General features: G+C 36.6%; 1 protein-coding gene and 1 long non-coding RNA gene across 2 annotated transcripts in view; both read left to right on the top strand.

Moving 5' to 3' along the window:
• The first annotated feature begins 1,625 nt into the window (after positions 1 to 1,625).
• Positions 1,626 to 11,625, top strand: LOC129264557 (sulfoquinovosidase-like). The gene is made up of 4 exons (XM_064102515.1): positions 1,626 to 1,972; positions 2,552 to 2,743; positions 4,490 to 4,861; positions 5,219 to 11,625. Exons 1-4 carry the CDS (start codon positions 1,637 to 1,639, stop codon positions 6,488 to 6,490), a joined length of 2,172 nt encoding a protein of 723 aa, XP_063958585.1. The 5' UTR covers positions 1,626 to 1,636; the 3' UTR covers positions 6,491 to 11,625.
• Positions 11,626 to 15,556: 3,931 nt separating this feature from the next.
• The window catches only part of LOC135154630 (uncharacterized), a 28,505-nt gene continuing 21,391 nt past the window's right edge, over positions 15,557 to 22,670 (top strand). Inside the window, exon 1 of the long non-coding RNA XR_010294001.1 lies at positions 15,557 to 15,697. This is a non-coding gene — a long non-coding RNA (uncharacterized LOC135154630). The remainder of the gene's footprint in view (positions 15,698 to 22,670) is intronic.

Below are 22,670 nucleotides of genomic sequence, written 5' to 3'. Positions count from 1 at the left end.
GTTCCACTTGTTTATTTTTCATTTTGTTTTTATTTTTCTTCATTCATCTAATTTCATACTTATATATGTAGGTCAGTATCAAATGCCTGGAACTCAGATATCCCAGTTTAGAGTCTTTCAAGCAACATATCTATCACATAAATTGTAACTTGTAAGCCCTAACCAGTCTTCAACAGTGGTCTTTTCTGCGTATTCTGTCTAGTGAGAAGAAAAATACTCTCATAATATTAAACCTTTTATCTATTGTCAGTCTTTTGTGGACCTACTGTGCAGTGAGCAGTGTTGTTTTCAATTGAGAATCCTTGAAAGTTTGTGAAACAACCATCCCTTTCTGTCTGAATGCACTAGTGGGTTTATGAAGGATTTAAAAGCAGGGTACATGATGGCATGTTGTGTTCCATTGGGAATTATTTGAAAGCAAAATTAGGGTTAAAAAGGGTAGAGAGAAGGTAAGGTTGAGAGTTGAGACATACAGGAGAAATCTACAGCAAAACTCACTTAAAATTATAAATAAAATTAAAATGCAGGCATTTATGATGACACTGAGAAGGTATACAATTACAAGTGGGGAAAAATGTGACCCCTTTTGTTGCAAAGAGTACAATGTATATAAACAGTAATAATAATATATATATATATATTTGCATTAATAAAAGTAGTACTACTGATGATAAGAATAATGATAGTATTAACAACAACAATAATAATGTTGATAATATTAATTTCAATCATAAAGGAATGTCAGTGAAAATGATTAAAACACAACTGAAACTTAAACCTGGATCCTTGAAGAAATAATCCCTGTTGCAGCTCATGGATGCTATAGACTATATATTCTACTGATATGGGCTTAATAATTATGTTGATCAGAATGATAGTATATAAACAATATATTCATTATTTATATTTAATGTACAACTATTGTCTCCAGACACAAATCACATTGAATGCCAATGACAATATCACAAGGCATAATATTTCTTAAATGAAAGAAAATTAAACAATATATCTATACCGTTTAGTTTTGGTTACAGAATGTATTGACTTAAAACAAGATTTAATTCTCATCAATGTCAATGAAATTCCTCATTTTCCATTTGTGCCTTTTTTTTAAAGCCTAGTGTGCTTATTGGCACTTGCATGAATGTATTATTGTATAGGCTACTGTTACTTTAAAGAACTTAAATGTTTCTGAAAATATGGGTTTTCACTCTGTTTCTCCACCTCATTCATACAACAATGAGAAATATGTTTTTTGCCATGCTATTCTCATGAGAACATATGAAATTGAATTCCCTCTGCTTTCTGTGTGTATTTTATGTTCTTTACAAGTTTACAAATCATGCTTCTCTATTCTATGAAATGCCATACTTACTTGGGGGAAAAGTGAGTGAATGAACCAATTTTCTAATTAAAAAAAAACAACCTTTGACACCTACATGTAGATGCACATAAGGTCTTTACCAGAAAAGCTGCCCATTTTACATGTCTTGTTTCTCTGTCATGCATGTTTATACCATAAGAGTTGAGTGCCCCTCGTTGGGAAACGTAATGCAGATTGAAACAAAAAACAAACTAATAATGATCTTGAAATTCAATTTGTTTTGCACAAAAATTTGCAGATTACACAGTCACCATGGGTCTTATCAACAAAGTTTGCACGATAGTCTTCGCTTTTACCACCTGTGCCTCTTTGGCTTCTTGCGGTTCATTTCATTTTGATGAAAGTGACAACCGCCTGTCCGTGAGAGCCAATGATGTCCTGATCATAGACCACAAACCACCTTCTCCCTTCATTTTCATCGGCACAGGATCAGTCACAACTTGCAGTCTGCATGGTAATTACAAAATCAACGATTTTGTTAAAAGCAGGATCCCATTGCAGAAATTCTTTGTTGGAAAGGAAGAAAGAGGAGAACAAAACATTGTTACACAGAGGGTCACGTTCAGTGTTTCAGGGTGTGATGAACAGGTAAAGTAATAGACATCATGACAGATCAAGCAATTTTCATTATTTAATTTAAATGCTTCCTTTGGATTCACTGATTCTTCTGCTACTCTTAGTATTTATAATGAAATTGCAAGATGAATTGTTGAAAAAATCATTTTATTTGTACGGAATTTCACCAGATTGCATATTTACCTAAACATGTTTGCCATACATGCCAAAGTTACATGTGGACCCTAATTCAGCTCTAATTGTTTTGCAACAAAATCAATGCTTCTTGTCCGCTAGCCATTTTCATGAAAGTATATCAGCACCACAGTGGATTTGAATGTGTGCAATCATGAACATACAGGTGACTGTGCCTTAGGCAAATCTTGTGCAACTACACTAATCTCTTTGACTTTGGCAAAAATCAAATTGGAATAAATAAATGCTTTGCATATTCTGGTCTGAAATAGTGCTCTGAAATAAGGCATAATATTCAAAATTATTTTCTGCTCTTAAAATGCATTGTTAGATTGCTACATGCATTTAATACTAGTGTTTTATTATTTTTATTCTAATGAATAAATTGTAGAATTGTTATTATTTTGTTATCTTCAGGGAGCTGTTGCTGTGGACTTTGTGTCCTCCCCAGAAGCTATGTACCTTGAGTTTGCTGGGATTCCATCTTATGTTGACAGAGTATGGATCCGCCTTTATGCCGAAGAGGGAGAAAAGGTGTATGGAGGTGGGGAGCAGTTTACATACTTTGACATGAGAGGGCGCACTTTCCCTCTCTGGGTTCAAGAGCAGGTGAGTTTTGTCTCCTTATGATAGAGAATTGTTAGAAATAAATTTACCTTAATAGTCCAGGATCCTGTAGCATAAGTTTGGCTGCCTTTCTTAAACTACACATGGAAATTCTTAATTGCTTAGTTCGAACACGCTAATTGAAGACTCAAACAACGGCTTTACAGTTACTTGTCTGTTTATTCCTTCTTCAACTTCTTCCGTAATAATGATGACGCATAAGTCAACAGCTTGACACCAAATATGGCCTTGTAATGAAGTTTCTAGGTCGACATAGCCAATGACAAGCGAAGAAACCTTTTAACCAGCGACAAGCATCAACTGTCAACAACCAGTGCAGTTCGCTTAACAAACCAACATAAACACAGTGTTAATATTCATTTTTCAACAATAACATAATTAAAAAATGACTGAACAACTTGTAAATAACTTCAAATATACCCACTAGGAATAAGTCTCAATGATACTAATGAAATGTACAATGGATAAGGATATTAACATGATTAAAGGAAACCTGAATAATATAGTATTTGAGTTGAATGACTGTTGTTTGGTAAACAATAATGATTGGTAATCAATGATTGTAATTTATATGATAATTAATCTGAATTTGTGCAATATAAATTCATTAACTTGTTGGCCTAATAATTGTAATGTAATGAATAAACATCATCACCCCTTCTTTAATGACCTTAGTTATCTTAAAGCAAATATTATTGAAATTGATATAAGTAAACAGAAAATATTTAACAGACAATTAATAACAAGAACTGGTTAACTAACGGTAAACTATGATGAATCATATATGTGATTCCTAAACTAAACCAAACAGTATTCAGATATCAGGTGTGTATCCAGCATCAGATCCTACAAAGCATTTCATGCCCAATTGTCTGGGGACAATAGTGGACAATAGTGACTCTATTATGCTTGTGCATGGGCCCATACATTTCTTTGTCGTAGTTGATGCTGGATACGCTAGTGGATATGTTTATAATAACATAATACAATCATAGAGTAATAACCGAATGATCTCATGCCTGAGCTAGGAGACCTCACTACCCCACACAATATGTAATACCAGTTGAGTATATATACCAAATTATATTCATGCCGCTACAATGAGTACCGGTATAAGTTGATAGCAAACAATGTACAAAAATTTACAGTCAATTATAAATTTCGATCATATTTATTTTGTTGTGATCTTATCTTTTATGATATACCCCCTAGGTTATTTTTATTCTTATTAGTCCTAGGGGAACTGTTATCTCCCAAGGTCTCGGCTATGCATCATGTTATTGCAGAAAAAATTTGTAAAATAGAAAATAACGTAGTCTATATGGGTTTTCATATCTAGATTTCACAAAAATCTATGTTTTTAATTTTTTATTGACATTTTATGTTATTTTAAGTTTATATAGATATTGCAATTTTTACCCATGAGTTGGTGGTTATGAATCAGGTAAGCATTTTATGCAGTGACCTGTTAGATGCTTTGTCTGACAAAGTGATTTGTCCAACAGTTGCCATAGTAACAATGATTCTTAGCCAATCAAAATAAAGGAAAGCTGTCAGCTCAGACAACCTGTCAGATAAAATGCTCCTCATCACATAGTAATCATGTTCAAAATTAATGTGAATGGTCCATATTTAAAAGAGTACTCTATTCTCTACATTATTAACATTTTCTGTTGTTGTTTATTTTATAATTAATTATATGTTTTCAATGCTTGCTGTTATCTATAGGGAGTTGGTAGGAACAAGAGTTCACTGATAACACTGCTTTCCAACAACAATGATAATGGTGGAGGCGATTACTACACAACCTACTGGGCTCAACCAACCTTCCTTTCATCCAGAAAGTACTACGCCCATTTTACAACCACAAGCTATGCAGAGTTTGACTTCCGCTTCGATGACTTCCACGAGGTGTACATTCTGAATGGTTCCCCAGGGAAGGTCCATTTCTTCACCGGGCCATCTTATGTGGATGTCGTCAGTCAGTTTACAGGCTTCCAGGGTAGACAGCCACCTGTCCCGGACTGGGTGTACAACGGAGTGGTTCTTGGTCTACAGGGCGGTACAGAAAGAATGCTGACATACTTGAAAATGGCAATGGTAAATGTTATAACATTGGAACAGCTTTCATTTCAGATGACATTCAAACTACTCAAGAAACTTATATATCTTTTGATAACTTAAATGTATGGTATGTTTGATTACATTTCAAACTTGGAACATTCTATTGTCTCCCCATCATGACTGAAAGATCACTTTCATGCCCCTCCCCAAAAGTGAAGAACATGTAGCAGGTTTATCAATAGCATCACCAAGAGAAATAAACCACTAGAATTTTGTTGTTGTTGTTGAATCATTTAGAAGCAACTTTTTTCTTGTCATCCATTTGTTAACTTTTTTAACACATTTCTCTATCAATCAAAGACTTCTTTATGATTTTTTTTTTTTTGCTCTTAGGACAGTGGCATAAAGGTCAGTGCTGTTTGGATCCAAGACTGGGCAGGACGAATCAAGACTTCCTTTGGGAGGCGCATCTTCTGGAACTGGGAGTGGGATTCCAAACACTACCCAGGCCTTGATACAGTTATCGCTGAGCTCAAAGAACAAGGTATCCAGGTTTTGGTTTACATAAATCTCAATCTCAATCAGGAAGGGAACCTCTTCAAGGAAGCTGAAAATCTTGGCTATCTTATCCTGGACAAAGATGGAAAGTCTTATCTATTGGACTATGGCGAGTTCATCTGTGGCATTGTAGACATCACCAACCCTCAAGCTGCTCAGTGGTACAAAGACCGTATCATCAAGAAGAATGTATTGGAATTGGGAATCAGTGGGTGGATGGCAGACTTTGGGGAGTATTTACCAACTGATGCCTATTTCAGCAATGGTAAGTCAGGTATGGAACTACACAATGTATGGCCAACACTGTGGGCTCAAGTCAACAGGGAAGGAATAGAGGAAGCCGGCATGTTGGGAGAAGTTCTTTACTGGATGCGAGCAGGGTTCAGCGGTGCTCAGAAGTATGGTGTAATGACATGGGCAGGGGATCAGTTTGTTGATTTTAGTTTGAGTGATGGCATTGCCTCCGTCATTCCAGCTGCCCTGTCTCTTGGTTTGTCAGGTTTTGGATTGTTTCATTTCGACATTGGAGCATTCACCTCTCTCTTCAACTACACACGCACCGAAGAACTGCTATTCAGGTACGGAGAAATGGCCGCCTTTTCAACCATGATGCGAACCCACGAGGGCAATCGCCCTGACGAAAATCTCCAGTTCTACTCCAACGAACGCACCCTCTCCCAGCTTGCCTATCATACACATATTTTCTGTTCTCTGAACAAGTACAGGCGCGTGGTCATCCAAGAAAATGCAGAACACGGCATACCTGTCCAGCGACCACTCTTCTTGCATTACGAGTCTGACCCTAATTCTTACAGCGTGAAGTACCAGTACATGTTTGGTCCTGATCTGCTTGTTGCCCCTGTGTATGAATCAAAAGTGGAAACCTGGGACGTCTACCTTCCTCCCGATGACTGGGTCTTCCTGTGGGATGAGACCATTACATCTATGGGTGGTGAGACCGTAACGGTCGAAGCGCCCATTGGTAAAATCCCTGTCTTCTATCGACGTAAGTCACAATGGGCAGACCTGTTCGAAGAAGTTAGGGATATCTGGAATAATTTTGATTTTGAGAATGGGCACTGCTTAAAAGATAAACCATGCTCATAGACATTTATCTTTATCGATTTGTCACAACAATTTGATTTTGTGATGTTTATCAGTGACATAATGAAGTTTGAATTCCTTGAAATGCTCTTGAAATATGTACTATGTACTACTTACTGCACAGATATTATCCTTCAAATACTCATTTTACATTTTACTGTCCTATCATTCTAATCATCAATATCAAGTCATAAATCACATGACATTTTCACTTTCATCATTTCATTCAACTAAAAATGAATATATTTTTTCAATTTGTCGAGCAGCAATGTTTTATTTTTTTTCCTTGTACTTTCCAGCATACTTTTTACATTGTGCATTTTCCTACTGTGTGTTGAGCAATACTAATTTTAAAAAGGAAGTGGTATTAAGGAAATTGATCTTCATCATTGTCTTTTTAACAGGGTATTCTTAGTTTGGAACAAAATACCTCAAAAATTATTAGCTACAGTTTCTTGTTTTTAGTCAGCCAGTAAAATATCGGGTAATTTTGCAAAATTGTACAGAAGTAGTTTTTTTACAATGTGCATTATTGTACACTACATTTGAGTTGAGTTTATTCTATTTCTACTTTTCAATAATAAAAGTTTATACAAGTATAATCATTTTTAAACATTGGTATATCAATAAGCAAACACTTTGCAATATATTGTTTGACATATAAGTAACATTATTGTAATATTGATTATTCCTAGAAATTTTATCTTTTTTAAAACCTGTATATTAACTAAAAATATATATATACCGGTATATATATGATATCTTCAATTAAAATGTGGGAGACCGCCATCTCAAGCTTGGAGCTTGAAATTGATGGAGGCCTTAAAAGGATTGGGGAATTTAAAACCCACCTACATTGCACTACAATACAGCATTTAAGTACAGTAGTTAAGATCAATATTATACTACCGACTTTGACTTAATGAGATGTTGGTGCCATTTATTGTGACTTGCTTGACACTTGTTCAAGATTCCAGGTTTTTATAACGGGTGATAGGTTGGTGCCTGAAAATATTATTTTTGCAGACTTCTTTCATTTACTTTATTTGATCAGGGTTCTAAAGAAATGTGAATCTTTGATGATGAGCTTGTCATGCTTGTTGAAGCCACACCCCTCTTTTATGTTGTAGCTCACCTAATGTGACACTATTAGCAGTTTTTTTGTGTGTCATACTGAACTGGCCCCATTTATACACAGCAGTCATTTAAATTTTTTTTTTTTGGGGGGGATACTTTTCACAACCTGCCTAAATGTGCTTATTGTTGAAGCCTCAGGGGAAACTCATTAGGGATCAAACTACTTCCTGAGTTTTTGACCAGTACTTGTGGAAGTTGGAACCAGTGTTCATTTCGGGGTAAAAACATGCATGATTCATATTTCAAATGGTTTGGAAATTGCACAACCATAACAGGGGTTTTAATCACCTTCAGTGATCTTTCTATTTAGAGCATGAATTGGTGTATGATCATAAATGTTCAACTTCCAGATCATAACCTAGAATAATATGACACTAATTGATAATAAGATGCATTTTTGATAAGAAATTAATTGCTTGACAATAGTCTGCAATGTACTACACATATATGTCTTATGTGTCTTTCACTATATTTTGATGAATAGATTAAATGCAACGCCCAGCAAATTATTGATAGAAACATGATAAAAGTGTGTTGCAGTTTTTTTTTCTTCCAAACTTACTGTGTGTGGCGTTCACATAGACCTGTATAGGTATAGCAAGTTATGGGATTAATTAATGCCCTATTAGGCAGCTTTACAGACTTATTTGACGTGGAAACTTGGTGGTAGAACTATGTAAACTTGCTTTCAAGTTTGTGAAGATGAAACTTTGGAAAACACAGCCCTAGTTTATACAGGAGGGAACCATTGTATTATCAAGTGTGTATGCTTCCCAGTGTTATTCAACAATAGGTTCAAATATACTCGACCCACTCTCTGGAATAGTTTACCCATTGATTCTAATCTTGCTGTTAACTCAACTTCTTTGAATTTAAATATAAAAGTAATATGAGCTTGTGAATTGCTTCTTGAAGCCATTTTGCTTTACCTTTTGTATTTTGCCCAGGTTAATTATGTTTTTATCATTTTTGTCTCGCCTGTACAAAGTTCGGCAGAGACCTAGTAATCACATTTCCTGTTGGTCTGTTTGTTAATCTGTTAGTCTGTTACAAAAATTTTGTTCAACCTGCACTCATTTCTTTATTTCAGCATCAATTATGTTCATACTTGTACATATGATCCTTGGGTAATATCACATGTGAGCACATGAGAATGATGGGTTCGAAGGTCATGTAGGGGTCAAAAGGTCAAATGATATGAAGTCCTGTTCATCCTTTTTGAAGTATTTGTTCAACTTGCTCTCATTTCTTTACTTCTTCATCAATTTTGATCACACTTGGTCAAAATGATCCTTGGGTAGTACAACATGTGTGTTGTCGAGGAAGATGGGGTCAAAGGTCGTCTAGGGACCAAAAGGTCAAGTTTTTGTCCAACTTGCTCTCATTTCTTAATTTCTGCATCAAATATGTCATACATACCCTTGGTATGGGCTCATCTAGGGGTCAAAAGGTTGAATGGTATGAGATCGTCATACTTTTTTAAAGCTTTTGTTCAACTTGCTCTCATTTCGTAATTTCTGCATCACACTTGGTACAAATAATTGGGTAATAATACTACACATGTATTCATGATAGTGATAAGGTCAAAGGTCATCTAAGGGTCAAAAGATCATATTCCATGTTTTATTGAGTGCGAAATCAGGCGAGACTTGTGGTTCGTGAACCACCTTGTTTTCTGTTGGCAACCCTTTGTGATTTGTCTGCGATTACCAAAATTGAATTTGTCAAATTTTTGTTAAATTCCACATATTTATTTTTTATTCTCTGTTTTTGTGCCAAGAGGGTCCTTCTTGTCAAATCTGTAAAAATTGAAATGTATAATTCATCAATAAAAAACAAAACAAATGGTGAATGAGTGACATCAAATGAGAGTCGCTCTCTTATTTGCATTAGAAAGTCAAAAAGGGGCCTAAGCTTTCGATCCTAGCAGAATCTTCGTCGGAGGCAAAATGACAAACATATAAAGTGGAACAACCATAATATAGACCACAAACAAGCTACAGCAACACTAGAAACAAGGAGACAAAAGGGGCATTAGTGAGTAGAGAAGACCAATCAGGTTAGTGAAGGGGATAAAAGAAAAGAAGTAGGCAGACACAAAGGGAAGTTAGTGTAAGTAAGGCCAGTAAAAGACCTCAAGCCAAGAGGGATTATTTGCCTGTAATACAATTTATAATTTTGCATATGAAAATTTTGTGAAAAATTAGCGATTTTTTTTCCGTTAATTTCTGATTTCACCTCTGATTTTGATGAAATTTCCAGCGTTATGCTTGTAATCTTACACATTATATGCCTATTCTATCACTGTGTATTTTTAGGTATTTGTCTTTTTAATGAATTAAATTGAGCTATAATGAATAACCATCATCCAGCATATGCAGCTCGGGTGATGCTACATAAGTCTGACAAGATGATAAAGACCTAGAACATTATTGAGAAGGGAGGGCTTTTGCCTCCAAATAGCAACATCTCGTGTCTAATAGGAATGCCACAGAAGTTGCATTGCAGTTCTAAAGCTCTATTTCCATTTGTGAATGTGAGTAGTATGCATGTTAATCTTTCTGTATCTGTATCGTTGATTCAGCAAAATACCAGGAGTGGCACAAATTTTTATTTGGGTTTCTGTGTTGACAGGTGGAATTATGAGGGAAATTGGGTGTGCGAAACGTAAATGCAATTCTAACTTACGTCTTGTTGATTCAGTCTACAAGTATTGGAATAATAATATGGTTTTAATTGCAAATAATTAATTGCATGTGTCCGCATATGATGCAAAAGAATTGTGTACTTTAAATTTGCATATAAAAGATAAGATTTTATTAATTACAATTAATTAATGGGTGGCTGTATGAGGGAGATTGGGTGTGTGTAATGTAATTGCAATTCTAAATTATGTTTTATTGATTGTAATAATTAGCCCACAAGTATTTAATAATTTAAATAATCCATTACGTGCATCTGCATATGCTGCAAAATAATTGTATACTTTAAATTTGTATATGAAGATAGGATTTTATTCATTACAAAGTAATGATATATCATTTGATTAAGAGCTCAGTAACTCTATAAATTATTGATATTCGAATGTTTACAAGGTGCTATATGATCCTTATAATGTAAAGGAGATTCTCATTTTGACATGTGGTCAATCCTGAAACAGTCTCTTTGAGTTGGTGGAGTAAAAAGCAATGGAGGAATGGGATTTAATGGGAGATAAAGTGACCACTTCATCTCTCTTTCATTTTCATTCCTCATTCTTGTTCTTTTCCACCAATTGAGGACTAGCCATATGGTCAACCATAAACCTCTATGTGTATTACTTATAATTGTTGCAGCAGAATAATTTTCATTTCACCTGCAAAGCAGAAGTAAAACATAGGTGCTGCTTTTCCAATGATGGCAGTAGCATTCTCAACATTGAAATCTTAACCTAGGGTTTGGTTCTTCAATGTTACCAAATGAGGTAAATGAATTGATTTTGTATTACATAGAAAAATATCTAATAAGTGTCAGCTATCTGGGCAACCCACTATACAAAAAAACAACAACAGTAAACACTGGTCAATTTTATCAATATTCTTGCCAAATGTGGAGCGTCAAATATCAAAACTCTAGCCTTATCATTCCCTGTGTGATGTCTTTATATGTATACATCGGGCATACATTTAGTCATTAAGATCAAATTTCATGTTTTAGATTCAAATATTTTTAGGACAATACTGTTTTTGATACAGCAAATTTCTTTGTAGACATGGCATATTTGGATAAAACAATTATTATCAATGCAAAATGAGAAGGATATCTGTGACTATATCCCTTGCTGCCTTGATTCTTTTTTTTTTTTTTAATATAAATGTAATCAACATGAAATTAAATGTTTTATAGTGTCACAACACACAGAAAGTTAAAAATTATTGTGCAATCAATCAATCATTGTACTTTGGGCTAAGTATTGCAATTTTTTGTGGTGATTTGAAAATAATAAAGTTTATGATAACTAACATTCAAAATCATGTTTTCTTTGAGCTGTCATATTTATTTGCCATTTTGACTGAATATCGATATTCAATTTGAAGGTGTTCGTGTAGTTACCCTAAATAATTTTTGTTTTAAGTATGTGTCAACACCAGTGCAGCTAAGAAAAAGTGAAGAAAAAAAAAGGGGGAAAAAGAGAGAAATAAGAAGGAAGAAGAGCATTAAAGAGGATTGTGGTCCATATGTTTGAAGGGTGTTGCTTTAGCATTTCGTTCCTTGCAACAACTAGAAGAAAAAAAATTAAAGAAGTAGTTTAAGTTCAAACCACACCATCTTACATCACACAAGTGCTACAATTAAAAAAAAGAGAGAATGTCACTTATGCATTGGCATATCTTATCCAGACCTGCCAAAAAAACTTGTGTTACTGGTTTTCCGATGCCCCCCCCCCAAAAAAAAAAAAAGATCCCCGTGTGTGTCAATCACTTTGGGGGTAAGACCAATTATAATGTATGAATTAAATAGGCCTGTACTTTAAACAAATCAAATGTGTAATTAACTGCCAGTAATGAGCAGGGAGACACACACACACTTAGCATTAATAGGAGATAGAAAAATAGAAGGAGTGGGTCAGGGTGAGACTGAGATGGAATGAGGAGAGAGAGGCGGGTGGAGTCCATGGAGAATGATAGGAAAATATATTGGGAGGGGGTCAGGGTGAGATCGAGATGGAATGAGGAGAGAGAGGGGGAGTGGAGAGAGAAACAGATGATAGAAAAGTAGATTGAGCAAAGGGAGGGGTCAGGGTGAGACTGAGATGGAATGAGGAGAGATAGAGGGGGAGTGGAGAGAGAAACAGATGATAGAAAAGTAGATTGAGCGAAGGGAGGGGTCAGGGTGAGACAGATGGAATGAGGAGAGAGAGGGGGAGTGGAGAGAGAAACAGATGATAGAAAAGTAGATTGAGCAAAAGGAGGGGTCAGGATGAGACTGAGATGGAATGAGGAGAGATGGAAAGTGGAGAGAGAAACAGATGATAGAAAAGTAGATTGAGCGAAGGGAGGGGTCAGGGTGAGACTGAGATGGAATGAGGAGAGAGAGGCGGGAGGAGTCCGTAGAGAATGATAGGAAAGTATATTGGGAGGGGGTCAGGGTGAGATTGAGATGGAATGAGGAGGGCCGGAGAGAGAAACAAAATGTAGAACAGCTAGCAAATTGAGGGAGGGGGTCAGACTGAGATGGAATGAGGAGAGAGAGGGGGAGTGGAGAGAGAAACGGATGATAGAAAAGTAGATTGAGCGAAGGGAGGGGTCAGGGTGAGACTGAGATGGAATGAGGAGAGATAGAGGGGGAGTGGAGAGAGAAACAGATGATAGAAAAGTAGATTGAGCGAAGGGAGGGGTCAGGATGAGACTGAGATGGAATGAGGAGAGAGGGGGGTGGAGAGAGAAAAACAGATGATAGAAAAGTAGATTAATTGAGGGAGGGGTCAGGATGAGACTGAGATGGAATGAGGAGAGAGGGGGGTGGAGAGAGAAAAACAGATGATAGAAAAGTAGATTAATTGAGGGAGGGGTCAGGATGAGACTGAGATGGAAGGAGGAGAGAGAGATGGTTGGGCGTAGAGAGAGAAACAGAATGATAATAGAAAAGTATTTTCTATGAGAAGAGATAGAGAGAGGTGGAGAGAGAAACAGAAGATTGAAAAGTAGATTGACGGAGGAGACAGATGGAATTAGGAGAGAGAGGGGGTGGAAAGAGAAACAGGAGATTGAAAATTAGATTGAGGGAGGGGTCAGGATGAGACTGAGATGGAAGGAGGAGGGGGTTGGGCGTAGAGAGAGAAACAGAATAATAATAGAAAAGTAGATTGAGGGAGGGGTCGGGGTGAGACTGAGATGGAATGAGGAGGGGGTGAAGAGAAACAGATGATAGAAAAGTAGATTAAGGGAGAGTCGGGGGGTTCAGGGTGAGACAGAGATGGAATACGGGGGGGTGGATATTGGAGAGAGTAACAGGAGATTGAAAAGTAGATTGAGGGAGGGGTCAGGGTGAGACAGAGTGAGGAGAGAGAGGGGGTGGAGAGAAACATAGAAAAGTAAATTGATGGAGGGGGTCAGTGTGAGACTGAGATGGAATGAGGAGAGAGGGGAGGGGTGGAGAGAAAAACATATGATAGAAAAGTAAATTGATGGAGGGGGTCAAGGTGAGACTGAGATGGAATGAGGAGAGAGGGGGAGGGGTGGAGAGAGAAACATATGATAGAAAAGTAGATTGAGAGAGAAGTCAGGGTGAGACGGGTCGATAAACAGATGAGACTGAGATGGAATGGGGAGAGAGAGGAGGGTGGGGAGAGAAACAGACTGATGATAGAGAAGTAGATTGAGGGAGGGGTCAGGGTGAGGCTGAGATGGATGATGAGCAGAGAGAGAGAGGGGGGGTGAAGAGAAACATAGACAAGTAAATTGATGGAGGGGGTCAGGGTGAGACTGAGATGGAATGAGGAGAGAGAGGCGGGTGGAGTCCGTGGAGAATGATAGGAAAGTATATTGGGAGGGGGTCAGGGTGAGATTGAGATGGAATGAGGAGGGCCGGAGAGAGAAACAAAATGTAGAACAGCTAGCAAATTGAGGGAGGGGGTCAGGGTCAGACTGAGATGGAATGAGGAGAGAGAAAGGGGGAAGAGAAACAGATGATAGAAAAGTTGATTGAGGGAGGGCGGAGGGGTTAGGGTGAGACTGAGATGGATTGAAAAGGAGAGAGAGATATATGAGCTCAGAAAGGATGAATGAGTGGATGATAAGGAGGATGAAGGGGGGAGAGAGAGATAGGGGGATCAAAGCTCTCTAGCTTTGTACAAATAGGAAGCAAAAAGAATAATCTGCGAGCCAACTTCTGAAAACCTTTTCAACTGAAATTTCAAGGCCTCAAGCTCAGTCTTGATCAATGCCTATTATGTTTTCACTCTAATGACTCTTCTGTAGAAAGATTTCTTAGACTGTAAGCTTCAGTCTCTCTTTCTTTGATTGTTTCACTGATACATCTTGTTCCAAAAGTGAAACTAGTAAAACAAAATGTTTAAAAACTCGAAACAGGTGGATTTCAACTGTCTAATATATGTTTGTGGTTGATCTATGCTCTATACAGCTTTTGTAATAATTTGCTTTCTAGAATCATTTTTTTTCATTTTGTTTGTTAGAACTTATATATTAATTTATTATGTTAAATATTAATTTGACTCAACCGCAAGATTTTATCATTTGTTATAAATCTGATCGACAGTACATACTGCATTTATAATTCGCAACCTATTGATTTTATAGTAAGAGCAAAATCATTTAACATCCAAATGGCAAAGAAATATTACTTTACTTTTGAAACTTTTTGACTGAGGAATGGTGGATGAATCAGGGCTGATGCTGGGGGGGGGGGGGGGGGGGATGACCCCCTCCCCCCATTCATGAACAAGAAAGAAAATAAAGGAAAAGAGGTGAAATATATTATTCTCTTAATATTATGTCAAACTCTATCACAAACTTAGATTTTGTAATAGAAATGTCAATATTGTGCTCGCTTGCGAAATTTTGCCCTTTCACCATGAGCGACCACCTCAACAAATTTTGCTCAATATTGTTTCAGAAGATGAATGAGATCTCATCAGGAGGTGTTTCCATGATGTTGATTTTTTTATTTTTTAATGGGCAGGTCAGCAGATCTCAGATATATTTCCTGTCTACTGGGAGTATTAGTGCCCCTAATTCTATCTTTAATTCATATGATTTTTTGTCTTCTGCTATTTAACACGCGTATGTATGGGGAAATATTTTCAGGTGTGATACCTTAATGAAACACTACGAAGGAAATCTAGCGCAAAGATGAAACCACTGAATACTATTCAGATCAGTGGATGAAACAGTCAAAAGTTGACGAAAAGGTGAAAAATTGAGTGATATCGCCCTCTGTCGTCGCTATGATGAAATTTGTTATGCTGAAAATCGTCGGGTCAGTTTATGAATTAAATCTTTGCAGTTTGGGATTGATTAGACAGTCACATATTCACGCACAAACTGGAAGTAACAAATTCGCTTTGGGTCACCGGTAAGTTGCTAAAAAAAACCATCAATACTATTTTTTTTAAGCTGATTATGAAAATTAAGGCTAGCTTGTCCGCTTTCTAAGCACCGCTCGCCCCACGGCACGCCGGCTGAGCTGTGCGCGGGGCACAAATGCCATGGTGTTAACCCAGGGAACCAGGTAACCCAGAGAGCTCCCGCCCGCGCAGCGGGCGGGAGCCCAGAAGCTCACAGTGTATTCTACCATTGCCACCGAACAAGGGTGATTTATGGTCTAAATATTTCTCCAAATGAATTGTGAAAACAAAAAGTGTACAATTACCACGATTATATGGATGAAGGTCTAGCGAGTGGCAGATTCCTGACATCTGAGCACAGTCTGGAACCTCAAAAAAACCAAAAGTTCTCTCCTTCTACCCAGTCTCGATCGGCCGTTTTGTTACGATTTTTAACAAAAATGGCCGATCGAGACGGGGTAGAAGCAGAGAACTTTTCGTTTTTTTGAGGTTCCAGACTGTGCTCAGATGTCAGGAATCTGCCACTCGCTAGACCTTCATCCATATAATCGTGGTAATTGTACACTTTTTGTTTTCACAATTCATTTGGAGAAATATTTAGACCATAAATCACCCTTGTCCGGTGGCAATGGTAGAATACACTGTGAGCTTCTGGGCTCCCGCCCGCTGCGCGGACGGGAGCTCTCTGGGTTAGGAACCAGGGAGCCCGGGACTCGATCGTCTGTGTAATACGAGGCAGACTACTCTCCAAAATGGGGTAGAATGGGGTCGCAATAGCACTCCAAATAAAAGGGGAAAAATAAGTTATGCACTTACCTCGACTATATGGATGAAGGTCTATCGGGACGCAGAATCCTGACATTGCGTCGAGGGCGAGGCACAAACTGGACCCTCAAAAAAGCTAAGGAAAAGTTAGACAGGAATAACCGTCGTTTCTGGGGATTTATTCAACAATTTCTGACATTTTACTATCATCCCCATTCACCGACGGTAGTGTGTTAGTGTGAGCTCGCATGTGTTATCACATCCTCCCATTTGCCGATTAACTGTCCAGACTTCAATATACTTTTTTATAATCGAATTTACAGTCTTAGCCTTAGGATTTATAAACTACAAACATTCTATCTTAAATACCGGTATAATAAATAATTAAATGTCAACGAAATAGATCAAAAGGTATGAAAAAGGTACTTTACCGATGTTTACTTGTCTTGGTCTCCAGCATCACCCCCAAAATGGCAGCCAAAATATGAGATATTTACCCACGAACGGAGAGGGTGTCAACAATTTACGAATGTGATATCGATATTGCTTTCGATATTATACGATCTGCTCCATATTAAAAATGAAGGAAAAGCGTATTTTCATGAAAATATTTTCTTAAAAAACACATACAAATTGCACCATATTGTAGATGAACATGGTGAACTTAAATCAATTTTAGATCTATGGGTCTAAATGACGACGATATAGTAACAATTAATGAAATATTTGCACATGTTCCTGTAGAATGGAAAGTCGAATTAAAAAATAATACCTTAGTTGATGGTTTGAAGATTGAATTTATTTTCTTTAAAAATGTTTTCCAGTTTGAGTTAGTTTGTTCAAAACAGCTGTATAGATCATGTAAACAAGATTGCCGACACTCTTGTCAGTTTTTACAATCTCGAATCGTCATATAACATGCCTGAAAAAAGAAATCGAAAATGTATTTTATCGTCCAAGATTTTGCACATTAGATAATAAGCTTAGAGATTTTCAATATAAATTATAATACAATAATATCTTTGCTAACCACCATTTACATAGGTTTCGATTCGTATCGAGTAATGAATGTTCTTTTTGCGCAGGGCTCGACACTAGCGCCGGTCCGACGGTCCCAGACCGGTAAAAATCACTGTCGGGCCAGTAGATTTTCAGAAATAGCAAGATTTACTGGTCCGACATGACCAGTAAAAAATATCATTGTCGGGCCAGTAATTTTTCCAAAAATAGCAAGATTTATGGGTCCGACATAAACAGTAATAAAAACTATTGTTGGGCCAGTAACTTTTTCAGAAATGGTCAAATTCGCTAGTCCAACATAAACATGAAAAATATTCCATGACTCAAATTGCGAACCATTTTCCTCCCGTTAAATTCTGGCATTCACACACAGAACACACACAGAATGAATCGCATGCAATTTTTAATAGGGTAACATACAGTGTACACATGGCTAGCCAGCCACATAGCCCACATGGTAAATTTCCTACTGGCTGCACGAACGAAGCTTGGCTAACCTCTGGCAGAAATCTCTCACAGAACTGTCAAAATTCACATTTCACACTAATGAAAAGCTCTTATAATGTCCATATTTCCTAAAAATTTGCCAAAATCGGGGTAACTCTGTCATTTGTAAGCAGTAAAAGGAGAAATTTTCACTTCTGTTTTAGTTCAAAGAGATCGGGTTTCGAGTGATATCGTCTGAATACATGATAGCCCCACATATGCATTTGTGTGTGTGTTGATACACTTGGTTTCTTTCGTAGCTAGTACTAGTATATTTTAATTGAGCCAAAAAGAAACTGATAATTTATTTATGATGATAGTTTTAGCTTTCTTCCTTTGTTTTCTTTCAATCTTTCTTTTCTTCTTTCTTTTCAATCTTTCTTTGTTTCTTCCCTCTCTTCTTTTACTGTCTTTCTTTTTTAATTTTCCCTTTTTCTTTGTCTTTCGTTCTTTCATTCTTTCTGTCCTGTTAATATTTTTCTCTATTTCTAATGCTCTTTCTTTTTCTTTCTTTTTTGATTTCCTTCTTTCTTTAATTCTTGAGTCCATCCATCCTATATTTATCTCTTCTTTCTTTCTTCATTTCCTTCCTTCTTTTCCCCTTTCTTTCCTTCATTCTTTGTTACTTTCTTTCTTTCCTCATTCCATCCATCCTTTCTTTACCCTTTCTTGTTTTTATTCCTTCTTTCAGCCCTTTCTCTCTTTCATTCCTTCCTTTCTTCTTTGTCTTTTGTTCTTTCTTTTTCCCCTTTGTTCCATCTATCCTTTTACCTTTTCTTTCTTCCTTTTATTTACTGCTTGCTTCCTTTCCTTTCTTTCTTTGAAGTTTGGTATTTCTTTTTTGTTCTTCCTTTCATTTATTCTTTTACATTTTCTTTTTTTTTATATTGCTTGCTTGCTTCCTTCCTTCTTTATTCCTTCCCAACATTCTTTTTTCCTTCTATCATTTTCCCTTTTCTTGATTTCTTCCTTCTTCAATCCTTTCTTTCTGTTTTCCTTCTTTCCATCTCTCCTTTTACCCTTTCTTTCTTTTTTTATTCCTTCTTTCCTTCTTTCTTTCATTACTTTGTCTTTTGTTCTTTCTTTCTATATTGCTTGCTTCATTTCTTTCCTTCTTTCCTTCATTCTTTTTTTCTTTTGTTCTTTCTTTCCTTCCTTTCCTTCTTTGGTTTTTTTTTTCCTTCCTTCACATTTTTTCTTTACTTTTTTTTTCCTTCGTTTCTTTTATTCTTTCTTTTTTCCTTCTTTCCATCTCTCCTTTTACCCTTTCTTTCTTGTTTTATTGCTTCTTTCCTTCTTTCTTTTTCTTTTTTCATTACTTTCTGTCTTTTGTTTTTTCTTTCTTTATTGCTTGCATCATTTCTTTCCTTCTTTTTTTTTTCTTTCTTTCTTTCTTTCTTTCTTTCCTTCCTTTTTTTGTCTCACCTGCATAGCAGAGTGAGACTATAGGCGCCGCTTTTCCGACGGCGACGGCGGCGGCGGCGTCAACACCAAATCTTAACCTGAGGTTAAGTTTTTGAAATGACAGCATAACTTAGAAAGTATATGGACCTAGTTCATGAAACTTGGCCATAAGGTTAATCAAGTATTACTGAACATCCTGCCTGAGTTTCATGTCACATGACCAAGGTCAAAGGTCATTTAGGGTCAATGAACTTAGACCATGTTGGGGGAATCAACATCAAAATCTTAACCTAAGGTTAAGTTTTTGAAATGTCATCATAACTTAGAAAATATATGGACCTAGTTCATGAAACTTATACATAAGGTTAATCAAGTATCACTGAACATCCTGCATGAGTTTCACATCACATGACCAAGGTCAAAGGTCATTTAGGGTCAATGAACTTTGGCCGAATTGGGGGTATCTGTTGAATTACCATCATAACTTTGAAAGTTTATGGATCTGATTCATGAAACTTGGACATAATAGTAATCAAGTATTACTGAACATCCTGTGCAAGTTTCAGGTCACATGATCAAGGTCAAAGGTCATTTAGGGTCAATGAACTTTGGCCAAATTGGGGTATTTGTTGAATTACAGCCATAAATTTGAAAGTGTGTTGGTCTAGTTCATAAAACTTGGACATAATAGTAATCAAGTATCACTGAACATCCTGTGCGAGTTTCAGGTCACATGATCAAGGTCAAAGGTCATGTAAGGTCAAAGAACTTTGGCCACGTTGGAGGTATTTGTTGAATTGCCATCATATCTCTATAAGTGTATTGGTCTAGTTCATAAAACGTGGAAATAAGAGTAACCAAGTATCACTGAACATCTTGTGCGAGTTATAGTAGTTTTCAAAATCAGCACTGCTGCTATATTGAATCGCGTGATGCAGGTGAGACGGCCAGAGGCATTCCACTTGTTTCTTTTGTCCTTTCTTTCTTATTTTTGTTCTTTCTTTCCTTCCTTTCCTTCTTTCTTTCTTTAGTTCTTTCTTTTTTTCCTTCCTTCACATCTATCCTTTCTTTACCTTTGCTTTTTTCTTCCTTCCTTCCTTTCTTTTATTCTTTCTTCCTTTCTTTCTTTTTGTCTTTCATTCATTCATTCCTTCATTTTTTTTTGGGGGGGGGGTAACAAGAAAGGACAGCAAAATAAACTCACGCCTTTTTTTAATGTTTTCTTTATTTTTTGGGACCAGTAGATTTTAGGTTCGGACCAGTAAAAAATTGAAAAACTGGGTATCTACTGGTCCGACATGAATAGGTTGGACCAGTAGAAAAAAAGGGTTAGTGTGGAGCCCTGTGCGGTAAAGATGAAGAAACTTGTAGACATATTTTTTATGAATGTGAAATGGTTAAAGTATTATGGAGACTGTGTAGCAATATATATTAAAATTTTCGATTCTTAAAAGCTTACAGTGGAAGGATATCCATGTTGGATTAGAATTAGAGACAACAGAAAATAGACGATTATTAAATCATATCATTTTACTTATCAAATTTTTTATATATCATGGAAGGGGGGAATCATAAACTACCAACTGCTGAAGAGATACAAGTAAAGCTTTTTAAAAGTAAAGAAGAAAAGAAAATTGCTATAGAGCTAAAAACATTAACACAGCACTATAAAAAGTGGGAACACCTAAAAAATTAATTAAGGAGGATGAGGAAGGGATGGCTTTAGCCGGTTTGCACACGTGCGGGGTTGGCTGGTCTTGTCTGTCACTATAAACTGTCTTCTTTACTTTGCATGTTACTTCTCTCCTTTCTGTCTTTCTTTTTTTTTTTTTTCTTTTTCTTTTTTTTTTCTTTTTTCTCTTCTCTCTCTCTTTCTTTCCTTCTGCTTTTCTTATTTTTTTGTATTGTTTTGCTTTTTTGTACTGTCTAATTGTTTTGTGTCTTGTCTGTGTGTGTGTGGGGGGGGGGGGTTGGGTGTGAGAGCGATTTCGTTCTTTTATGGGCGTGTGTGGGGAGTGAGCACTCGAACCCTTTTTCCGTTTTTTTTTTATATTATAAATTTCATTCAAATCAATGTTGAGCAATCAATTTTCTGCATAACTATTGTATGATTTTGTGAATTTATATTGGTTATAAATGGTTAATTTTTGTTACTGAATTTATCCACTATATGAATATGTTAATACCATGACATTTTGTACGATTATTTGTATTATGGATAATTATTTGTCTTTTGTGAACAGTGTTTTGTTAATATTGAATTGTAATATTTTACAATGTACCATCACTTTGATTTTGAACTGAATGATTAATAAATATTATTACCAAAAAAAAAATATGCGAGCAAAACCGCTACGATCACAGGTAGCAGACGACAATCGTCTCCGTTTCCTTCGAAGAAAAAGGTGATGCATGGACACTGTTCACCTTCCTCCCCAAGTAGACATTGATTTTACTGATTTTCTTTAATTTTGATTTATTTTTTATTACACTTGAATTACTTTCAGCTAATTTCAAAATTATTTTGGAGCATCTGTTGCAAATGATTTTTTTTTATCCTTGATCAGGGCTCATTTCAATCAGTGGCGTAACAGGCAGGGGGGCAAGCTGCCCCCCCTGTTGGAGTTCACCGGGAAAATAAAAAAAAAACGGGAAAAAGAAAAAAAGGGGGAGAAAGAAAGGGAAGGGGAAAAGAAAGAAAAAAAAAGAGGAAAGGGGGAAAAGGAAAGGGAAAGAGGGAAAGGAAAGGGAAAGGGAAAATAAAACTAAGAAAAAACATAAAAAGGGAAAACGGAAAGAAAACGGGTAAAGGATGGAAAGAAGAACATGAGAGAAAGAACAATTCTCCCCGATATACAAATACATTAGCATGATTAGGGAAATAAATTAAAGATGACAAAAAGGCAAACAAAAGCGGGAAATTAAGGTAGAATGGAATGAGCCAAGATCTGAATTGGAAAATAAAGAAAAGGGACAAGATAACATGACCGGGCTGCCGAGGATTGAAGATAACGAGCGGAAAGAAAGATGGATGGTATATATAGCACAATGTCGTATGAAAGTCTGTCATAAACTTGCTAAATCTCCAAAGTTACCGGGGGCTCTGTCCAAGAGTCAAGACCCCGTGCAGTGGGGGCTCTTCATCTGTAACCTTTAAAGGGCTCTATAACGGGCCCCTATATGGACCCTTCCTGCATTAAGCTTTGCGTTGAAACACTAGCGTACGGGGGGGGGGGGGGTTCCATAGCCAAGGGGAAATAAAAGAAAATAAAGGAGGCAGCGAAATGAGATGATCTTGAACAAAAA

Source organism: Lytechinus pictus, chromosome 7 (genome assembly GCF_037042905.1).
Source record: "Lytechinus pictus isolate F3 Inbred chromosome 7, Lp3.0, whole genome shotgun sequence".
NCBI classification, from domain to species: domain Eukaryota; kingdom Metazoa; phylum Echinodermata; class Echinoidea; order Temnopleuroida; family Toxopneustidae; genus Lytechinus; species Lytechinus pictus.
The sequence above is the reverse complement of the archived record's forward strand: the minus strand, read 5'-3'. Positions and strand labels throughout refer to the sequence as shown.

What these genes read in the sequence shown, in the direction of transcription:
- LOC129264557 (XM_064102515.1), top strand. Translation starts at nt 1,637, where the DNA reads ATGGGTCTTATCAACAAAGTTTGCACGATAGTCTTCGCTTTTACCACC. An exon ending in TTTCAGGGTGTGATGAACAG is followed by an intron (nt 1,973 to 2,551) that starts GTAAAGTAATAG and finishes TGTTATCTTCAG; the next exon opens with GGAGCTGTTGCTGTGGACTT. An exon ending in CATACTTGAAAATGGCAATG is followed by an intron (nt 4,862 to 5,218) that starts GTAAATGTTATA and finishes TTTTGCTCTTAG; the next exon opens with GACAGTGGCATAAAGGTCAG.